At 37.0% G+C, this 10,794-nt stretch overlaps 1 protein-coding gene across 1 annotated transcript in view; it reads right to left on the bottom strand.

Annotated features, from left to right (window-relative positions):
* Positions 1–204: 204 nt before the first annotated feature.
* LOC306907193 (mitogen-activated protein kinase kinase kinase kinase 4) overlaps positions 205–10,794 on the bottom strand; it is a 30,589-nt gene continuing 19,999 nt past the window's right edge. The window contains exons 28-32 of the mRNA XM_079479138.1: positions 10,692–10,792; positions 9,600–9,749; positions 5,346–5,505; positions 1,777–1,916; positions 205–1,549 (exon numbers count right to left, since the gene is read on the bottom strand). Coding sequence (XP_079335264.1) covers positions 1,466–1,549; positions 1,777–1,916; positions 5,346–5,505; positions 9,600–9,749; positions 10,692–10,792 — 635 coding nt within the window. The 3' untranslated portion in view covers positions 205–1,465. The remainder of the gene's footprint in view (positions 1,550–1,776; positions 1,917–5,345; positions 5,506–9,599; positions 9,750–10,691; positions 10,793–10,794) is intronic.

Raw genomic sequence — 10,794 nt, 5'->3', positions numbered from 1 at the left:
ACATACATATCTTAATCCAACTAAGGCATAGACCTGTGTATGTGAAACTGGGCCTGTACCTTTACACATTAAAGTAGGTAGTTTGACTTTCATGAACACACAAAAAACAATTCCACCGGATGACACCTTCATATGACATAGACATACAGTACATGGCAATGCAATAAAACATATGAGGAAAAAACTAAACAAACACACTCATTTATGTCTGATTAGATTATTTATTCATATATATTTACACTTTTTTACATTTCATTGCAAAATATATTTATTTTTAAATGTGTCAAATACGTTCCTCTGTTGAATTTGCACTTAATAATGTGATTACTGATGACATTCAGAGGCTGAATGTTTCGATGTGTTTGAAGAAAGTTTCTCATATCGAGATTTAAACCAAAGCCAACGTTAAACAAAACAATGTTCAGACCCGTCACAGTAAGTACGTTTACACGATAGAAAAAAAGTGTCAAAACGATCTGCAGTTACATGGATCCGGGTATGGGAAATGATAATAAGTATGTCACGTGGCACAAACATGCAGCGTGGACGCCGCCATTATTGTTTGGGGAACACTCGTGCATGACTACAGACTGAACGTGTAATACGCATGCGTATGACGCCATCGGTTTTGGAAATGCCGCCTTCAGAGTTTACACGGAAACGATAATGCCACCGTTTTCAAAAACGTGCACTTTGAGACCCGATTTAAAAGTCCCGCAAAACGCCGTTTTCGTGTGAATGAACAGCCAAAACACAAAGTTTTCCGTTTATAGTTGTAAACGGCCTCTAATATCTGATCCACATGCAAACCCTGTTCAAAACAAAATCTCTATTGTTTTTATTAAAAATCATCATTGTCTCCTGTCCGTTCAAGTGAGGAGAGCGGTATAATAAACAATACAAAAAAGATGTTAAGAATACCTTTAAATATGTTTACTTGAAAGCCCCCGAAGAAAGCTGAATGTTTAAAGTCTTGTGTATGATTTAATGCTGAAGCGTAAAACGAAACAAAATGCTACAATAACCGATTGATCAATGGTAGAACTGGTAAAAGAGTATAAATCTACGTGATGTTAGTATTGATTTCACATCAAACCGTGTACCCGCCATGGTTGTTAGTATGCAAAAACTAAAATAAAGTATTGGGATTAAAATCAGTCCATTTTGCAAGATATGTCACAAAATAATAATAATAAAAAAACATCTGAAAATGAATGAATGTTTTGAAGTAAGGCAAAGCATATAATGCTGACACTGTCAGAACGCAACGAACCATTATACTGTATGAACACTTGTATACTTTTATATTTGTACTAATATCACTTGCTTTCATTGGTTATCACATCATCAAATATATATGATATATGTATCACTATATAAAAGTGTATACGGAAAGGGATCTTCATTACGGGATAAAGACAAAGTCTAAGGAGCAAAGTGGTTTATAAAGCAAAACTCCAGCAGATCACCAGTTGAAGATTGAGTTGTGTCCTAATGTCATGAAGTAGATTTGACTACATCCACCAGACTGAACGGAAGCAAAGAAAACCTGCAGAAAAAAACACGGAGGTTTCATTTGTACCGGAGTAAACACATTCTATTCAATTGCCCACATTCAATGTGTCAAAGATTTATGAGTGTTCAATAAATGACTTTATGTAAAAACAGCATACAAGCGCTGGAAATGCACACGTGATTTGACAAATGAGAAAGAGCAGAGGGCTGGAGTCCCTTTCTTGGCGTTTCTACAGCATAAAGGCAAAGCAGGAAACTTACTTTATCATTTCTCTCACACAGGAACTTGAGTTTCTGAGCTTTTTTATGCATGAACACTCCCTCCAGATTCCCAGTCTTGGCAGATCTGAGCTCAATGGCTTTCTCTCCCCAACCCATCACTTGATTTGACTGAAGGTAAGCTGAAATACAACACAATGAAACATGAATATACACTTGACCTAAGTTATTACAAACAATGAATACACAGGTTCACTATATGAAACACATTTGATGTTTTAACCATCAACATGCAAACAAAACGGTTAATATTTTAAAGGAACACACTATGAAACCATACACATGCACTGTATTATGAAGGACCGGGAGTGCCGATTAGAAATAAAATGAAGAATCAGTGGATCAATTTAATAATTAAAACATAAAAAAACTTTTTTAATATTACAAATTAATAGACTAATGATTTTTTTATCAATCAAACTACATTTTAAAACACAAATTAAATAATAAAACGTTAAATAAAAAAATGCTACCATTTAAAACTGTTGATTTAATTCTTGCTTCAAAACGTAAAAAAATTCATTATGCACATTTAAATTGCTTTTTAAAAAAGCATTTGCCAAATGCTTTTCTTTGTCGTTTTGCCAGATGATTTTCTTTATCCATTTGTCAATCGAGTAAAAAAGGCCATTGGACAGTACACAAGCGGGGCAACCAATCAGGTTTCAGCTTAGTTTTAGGATACACCCCTTTTCCAACATGTCATATGAAATAGATGTAAGAAGGTATTTCATTGGACAGCAAGAAAGACCTACTGCCATTAAAACAGTAATGTTACACCTTGCCGACACCGTGGAATAATGAACTCACTCAGGCTCTAAAGAAAGCGGCACGCAAAACGGAGCGAAACTTTAAGAAAACTAAATTAGAGGTATTTCGTAATGCATTGAAGGAAAGTATTCAAAAATACAGGAAAGCCCTAAAAACGTCTAGATCTGCCTACCTTTCATCACTAATAGAAGAAAACCAGCATAACCCGAGGTTTTTATTTGATACAGTGGCTAAATTAACCAAAAATGAATTGTTCTGAAACCTCTGATTCTGTATACCAGCATAGCAGTGATGATTTTATGAACTACTTCACAAATAAAATCCAAGATATTAGAGAAAAAATTACAACTATGCAACCAGAAGTGAATCCCGCTGACAAATGACTAACTACAGCGCCTCTAAGGAGAAATTGAGGAGACATGTGCCTAAAGCATATAAGGTGGCTGTTATAAGGGCCTTGTCAAAACTAGTTAACGACAGACCTATATCGAATCTACCTTTCATATCTCAAGTTCTGGATTAAAGTCCTCAATTATGTTACTCAAACAAACATTTTCTTTTACTGAACTCGGACAAACCAGAAGTGTTATTGGCTCGAAAACTGCCATACGTAACAACCAAGAATACTGCCTATTGACGGATGTTCCATAAAACCCTCGTCGTCAGAAAATAATCTTGCCGTTTTATTCCATTGTACTCTGTCATTTGAGAGCCATGTGGCCAACACCTGTAAAATTGCGTTTTCCATCAAAAATCTAAACTACGTCATATGCTGTCACCATCAGATGCAGAGAAGTTCATTCATGTATTGGCATCAAGACTAGATTACTGTATGTAGGGAGGTAGGCGGGACGAGAGCCGGGATTCGAGGCCGGTGCATGAGTGATAACTAGCGTCAGCTTAACCAACCTTCAATTTAAAAATGAAACCGCCCTCTATGTCAGCAAAGGCACCACTCCTCTGTAGGGTCGGGCATCTTTTGAATTATAGTGATTCTGATTCTTCACAGTTTCGATTTCACAGTTGAAGCAAATATTTAGATATCAACCTGTATGGTCATTTAGACTCTACTTATTGACTGCTTTGCAATATATTATGCTGTATACTGTATATTTGTGTGTTTATGAGCACCGTTTTTTCAATATACACTGTACACGGCTACCATGTTTGGTCAGATTTAGTTTGACTTCATGGTTCAACTGTAGTTACTCTAAGGAACAAAATGTTATAAAATGCACCGTAACCCACTGCTTCGCGGGACTTTTTGCTTTTATAAAAACGGCAAGGTTGCGTGGCAAGGTTTCACAAAATAAAGTAAATCAAATGATATTTAGGCTGTGTAATGCGGTCAGCCGTAATAAATCGGTTTAATTTATAACGGTTTATAAATCGGCTCAGCCAATCAGAATCAAGGACCAGAACTTACCGTTATTTTAAAGTATAAACTGCGCAGAAAATATGCACAGAGGAATTGATAAGAAGACATGTTCATTTAAAGTATCCGATTCATATTCTTTTTGATTCCGATCCGATTTCGAATTTGAATCGATTTTCGATAGTCTGATGAACAACAAACAAACTCAACAAGTAGAAAAAATTTTTTTTTCAGTGTACAAGAAGTTTATCGAGATGGAAAAGTAGCTTGATCGCAAAAAAAGTGTTTAGTAAAAACATACATAAGTCAAAGTGCATGAAAAAAGAGCTTCACATTTTTTGCAAACAACTAGTACCGTCATTCAGACACGTTTAACGCATAATTTACGCGTCAAAATATTTAACGCAATAAACGCAGCATCCATTTACTTTGTCATCCTTTGTATTACAATTACACGATCACGCTCTTTTTCATGTAAAGGCCTTTAATCCATGTATGCGCGATTTGAAACACTTTTGTTGATGCAACACGACAGCGGCCCCGTCTGGTGTATGCAGTCAAAGGTTAAAGGCTGTGTCAGTGAATCTCTGTCAGACGGCACAGCATCAGTATGAAGTTCTGCGTTGAGCGACAGCTCTTAAACCTGCTACTGATGTTGATCAAAGAACAAAAGAAAAGAGGAATTCTGTGTGTTTTGTAGTTTTAATGAGAATTCTTTCTTTATTTAATTGAGAATTTAGCTTTAAAGACTGTAAATTATTTGATAACTTCATTCCATTTCAGTATATTTCCTACCTGTTAGACATGATAGCTGCACTTCAATGTTGAACGCCTATAATTAATGTTAAATTAAGAAAAACGCCATTAATGTATTGACTGACAGATGCTCTCGTATTCATTGGATTTAACACAAGGATCAGAAGAGAGACGACAAAAACTCTGTCCACGAACATTTCCATCCAGAAAGAGGAACACAGCAGGGATTGAGATCGGATGATGAATCTTTATTCTGTCATCGCACACTTGTGCAACCAGAAATAAAGCAAAACCAACCAACATAAAACATGAATTCATGAGCATTAGCTGAAGATGATCCCTGTTTTAACCGGCAGCATATTAAATACAGTATGAGGCATTCACCTCCTCCTCCTCCTCCTGCAAACATCAGCAGTCACAAACCCAACACAGACTCTTCTAAACCCTTCACATCACCTCCACACCTATAGATAATATCAGATGTGTGTCACTCGCTCATCATAGCAACACACTTGAACACAAGCGATGACAACAAACCTCTCTCGTCTGTATTTGTCTAATGTTTAAAAACTTCTCTTAACTGGTTTTGGAGGCTAAACGATGGAGTGGAAATCTTGTGTACACCTATCCTGGATGTAGTTCAACTCACCGACAGAGGCGGGCATCTCCCCCCACTGCAGCACCGTCTCCTTGGTGATGCGGCCATAGGTGTCAATATAGACGCCCTCGTCCTCGTAACACAGCAACAGCTCCATCCCACTGCTGCTGGGGAGGATGATGACGGCATGAGGCCGGATCACACCCTGGATCTGAAACACAACACACAACAGAAGAACATTAACCTCCTTCATATAAATCAAACACTTCAGAGTGCTTATATACAGGCTCATTAAAGCAGCAAGCCTCAAGAAAACTGTACCAATGCTGAACCGACCACACTTTGGCTTCTGTTAAAGAACGCAAGCGCACGTCTACTGGAGTTCCTGTCGAATTCAACCCATCGCATCGATGTCGCAACTCCTGCATCACACGCTCAGCCGATATTCTGTGGCCGTGATGGTTTATGTAAGTAATAATGTACATCCAAGGTTTGTTTAATGCGATAAGTTTATGTGGAAGTTTTCTTTACATTATTGATGTTCAGTCTGTGGCTCACGGACCTGGAACTACTTGTTTCCCCGAAAAATGTGAATTAAGAACAGATATCGGGTGTTGTTAGACACGACATGGACCGTAAACCACGGCTTCACAGGGGCTTTAATAAAACCATTTAAGTCGATATTTGATGAGAGATCACGTCAACAAGAATACAATAATATTTATAAATATATTGTGATTCCACCAAGCAATGTGGTTAACTGTTTCAAAGAAGCGGAATGGTTGCCAAGCAACACAGACACGGCTCAACCAATTAGAATCAAGAATCATAAAGTTCACTATATAATAGCATCATATCATCACATAGGCCTGGTTTCACAGACAATGCTTAGCTTATGCAAGGACTATTAATAAAATCGGCCACATGATTCACGCTGGAAATGCGTCGCTTGCGCATTCAGTGCATAATAAACGTGAGACAGTAATTGTTAGTTGCTGGAATCAACTTTTTTAATGCACTGCAACAGCAAGTGGCTTTGCGTGACCCTCCTTATGACCCAAAGTTTGATATAAATGACCATACTGACAGTTAGTGTAGCGGGTTCGCATGGTCATTTCACAATTAAAAATTATTCATGGTTGGATGTAGTTTGCGATTTCTTTTATAAATGTGATTTCAACTATTTGTAAAGTGCTTATTTAAAAAGGACGCCGCTACCTCGCATGAAGCCGTCCCTGTAAAGAGTGAATAATTGACTGTATCGATATCCATTGATTCAGCACCACCGCCATGGGCAGCACAGGGTAACGTGGGACGTAAGGAAGTATAGTTCTGGAAACACGCATAGAAACGCTACAAGTGTAGCGCGCTAGGAGACAACGTTATTGAGAAACGCAGCCCTGATCTGTAAACTTGAAATTTTTCTCATCATCCATGACTGGTGAAAGGATTGCTTGGTTAAGCATAAATAAAGGAACGTCATCTTAACAAGTACAAAAGCACAGGCGACACAAGAGGCCAAAGATCAGAGTAAATATTATAATGTTGCGCATGTCAAACATACTGAACATTAACTCACTTTTTAAGTATTAACATCGTGCTTATAAAACAATGGAAAGAAGATCTTGAATACAACACACAGAGAGGGAGAGAGAGCGCTGTACTTGCCTGACTAAAAGCTAAATTCACACACGCTGTGCTTCTATCCGTCTGTATAGCCACCACAATCCTGAGCATTAACACAGGCATCCAGAGCCGCAGAGCGATCTTTATCCTCTGCCGCGGGATTCTCATCAGCACCGGCCGTGAAGACACACAACAGAGCGCGTGCGAGAGATGAACGGCACGACAACAGCAGGTGGACGAGGGGTGCATGGGAAAGTGTGTAAGAGAGAGATGGAAGAACGCTATCGGCGTCGCATGTGTGAGTGAAAAGTGTCAGAAAGAACGAGCCAGAGAACGGGCGAGCAAATGTTCGCAGGAGAAGCTACATGATGAAGTGCCGCCCAGTCGGCAAATAACAGGTCATGCTTGGGAGGAGTTATTTATGGACTTGAGATCAGTTTGGAGACACTAGCACACACGTGTGTAACAGTATGTGGGACACCTCAGTGGCGTGTGGGCCGCTGGTGTGAGTGGGCTCTCTCTCTCTCTCTGTTAGTGATGGATCCGCTCAGAAGCTGAATGTGTGTGGGCTGTCAGTAGTGTAATGTTGCACCACAGCACATTATACTGCGTGATCTACTGCATTACATGCAGATTTATGAAAGCCGTACCGTTCAGTGTTCGGCTGAAGGTAAAACTGTGCAGTTCACTTCAAAATGATTTCAAAGCATGTCACATTTCATCCCAACATGAAAAAGAAATGAATGCCACTTCAGAAACAGATTATTTGTAGGTATTATTGATGTTATTCACGCTCGTTTGGAAATATGGGTTGACACAACACAATCCAACAGCTATTTATAACTATTGTACATTTTCAGATTTCAGAGGTGTTCACGGCAGTTATTATAGTTTTGTTTTTAGTTATATTTAGTTTTATTCATATTTTAAATAAGCTTTTATGTTTGTCATTTTTTGTAAAATTTTTACATTGCTTTTGTCATTTATTTAGTTGTTATAAAAGCTCGATTTGTTTTTATTTTTGTTTATTATTATAGTTTTAGTGCCTTATTTCAGTTTATTTCTGAGGCAACATTAAAGTCCAAGTAATATGTGTTCTGAGTTTGTCACACAACAGAAAAGTGTGTTATTAACCACCCAGCAAAAAACATCCAAGTTAATAAAAATAGAAACTATAATTGAGGGCGTGTCGGCTGTCGCCACTGAAACCACACCCAATTGCGGGAAAGTTTTTTTTTTATTGATATATAAAGAGATATATAATAGATTATAGATATATTTTCTTTTTCCTTCTTGTTAATCTTTTCAATAAAAAAAAGATACAAGATATAATATTAGTGCGTTATGAATATTTATTTATAATTAAGCTTCCTGGGAAATTGTGACTAAATAAAAACTTTTAAAATGAGGTCTTTATTTACATAATTGAAATAAACAAATATTCTAATATTCGTTTTTTATGAGCTGCAATATTCAAATATGATATTATTGAAAAAGGCCATCCCTATCGCTTAGCCCTTTGTCTCTCAATTTTTTAATAAATTGAGAATTTAAGTAGTCCAGATTTTAATTCTAATTAAAATGAATATGCATAAACCTGAACAATAAAATTCAGTAAACCATTTAAAATTCAGAACTAAAGTAGCAGCTCTATTGAACCAACCCATGTCCATTAAAGCTGTTGGCCCAAGCTAAAGACAATTTAAAAAATAAAGTAGGGTAAGTTTTATTCTTAATTTCTTTTTTTTGTTGGTTTCCTTATTTGCACAAAAGTATGAAAAAGGACTGATAAGTCCACCGATAAGCAGTATCTGTAATACCATTAAAATCTTTGATACCCATCCCTAGTTTTGCTGCACATCTCCGTCTTTTCAAAATCCTAAAAAAAGCATCACATAGAAGACACCGTATCTTAGGATGCTATTAAAGTTTCTGTATATTGCCTTAGTAGCTGATCAAATAAAATGCACTACGAAAGATCTCCAGGTTTAGCCTATCTTTGCTCTCCTGCTTTTCCCTACATGACAATTTCTGTCCGATGAATGGATGATCTTAGCACACATGTGGTTTTGTTTACCATGTTGGTTCACTTGCTAAAAAAAGGCCAGTGTGAAGGTGAACCACACCAAACAAAAGAATAAACGTTGTATTTGGTCCGGACCAAAGCAAGTGTACTAGTGGACTGAATACACCCTTAGTTTTCTTTTATAAAAGAAAATTCTTAAGTACCTAATTCAAGTTTATTTTCTCACCCTATTGGCAAATTTGTTTGGCTTGTTTTAAACATAAAGTTACCTGAATAATGTCTTTTCTTTTCAAGTCAATAAAAAGAAAAGTTTAGGGCTCTATAATAACCTTGGTTTAGGGGCGAACCTTCGTGTTTAATGAAGCTCAAAGCATGTTCATTTATGTGTTCAATATAGGTTGAGAATTCTCTCTGCTCTCTCACCTAAAGAGTTGGGATTCATTCTGAATAAACATGAAGCTTTATTTCCAAGCATTTACACTGCGAGGGAAATGATGCAGGTTAACCTTGATTCAGTTCAATATTGTGCAAGATAGAGATTTGTGTTGTAATATTCAAATCAATTTCTGTTGCCGCTAGGTTTGTGTTTTGTAGGTAATCCTGTCTAAATAAAAATAGGCTTGCACTCGTAACCAAAGGCCTGAATCACTCACATGACTGGGCAGGTAGAGATCGAAGGGTGTGCCTGAATCCACATCGATGGCATGAAAACCAAAGTGAGAGCCGTAGATGACCTTTAACCTCTGTCCATTCTCCACCGTCAGGTCAACTGAGAGAGGCTTCTGAGGCAGTGATGTGAAAGACTGACCGGACATACGGAAAAGAACCAAGTTAATATTCTTCATCTACAGGAAAATACACCATGCATGAACAGTATAGTTTTTATAGTTATATTTCGACTTCATGTCAGAGCGGCTTAAGAAAACACACTTAACTGAGTAAACGTATGTTTCCATATCCATACAAATCACCAGGACAACAGGAAAAAGGTGTTATAAATATAGACGGCAGAAGTTTATTTGAGAATTGGAGTAAGTCTCTCAGGACAGCAGTGAAGTAGGACACGTATTCTGAAGTGACCCATTTACACCCAATTGCGTTCTCTATCATTACACTGCACATGTATACAGGATTAATATATATGAAGAGTTTGGTTCCTAAATGAAATAAGTCATGTTTTTTATTATGTTATCGTGTTTTATTGTGTTAGTTATTATGGCTCAAATCAAAACAAACCAACGGCAGTTTGATTGATATTAATCGGAATGCACAATAAAGGAACTCTTCATATATACATTAATATTTCAAATCAGAGCGGATAAGACATTTTATTAGACACTGGATTATTTGTTGGATCTTGAGTCAGCTTCAGCTTTCACTACAAAGATCAAAGGAAAAATTATCAGTTGTTTATGTAACATACAAATATATGAGGTATGTATGTATATACTGTATCTGCGGTATGTACTGTATATACACACATTATATTAGATGTGATATTATTTAGGTTTAATTGTAAATCAAATTCAAAGCATATTATTGCAATACGTCTGGATATTTAACATTTTTAAAATGTAAATATTCCTTTGAGAGTGAGTTCTTTTTTATTGAAACACAAGCTCAGGAGTTGTGTAAAGTCATGTAGAATCAAACAAGGCCAATGACAAATGATCAGTCCCACCGCTTTCCGTCTATCCGCCCAACTGAAGAATACTTGGACATCTCTAGGGATATCTGAGCCTCACCTTAAAAGCCATAAACTTGTGATATGGTTTTGGAGCCCATGCAAAGACCTCCACAGCGTTCCTCAGAGCTATAACCAGGAACTTGATTTTTTCATAGCGAACT

The sequence above is a fragment of the Barbatula barbatula genome (genome assembly GCF_947034865.1).
Source record: "Barbatula barbatula genome assembly, chromosome: 18".
Lineage (NCBI taxonomy): Eukaryota > Metazoa > Chordata > Actinopteri > Cypriniformes > Nemacheilidae > Barbatula > Barbatula barbatula.
This window is presented reverse-complemented; position numbering and strand designations above follow the sequence as displayed.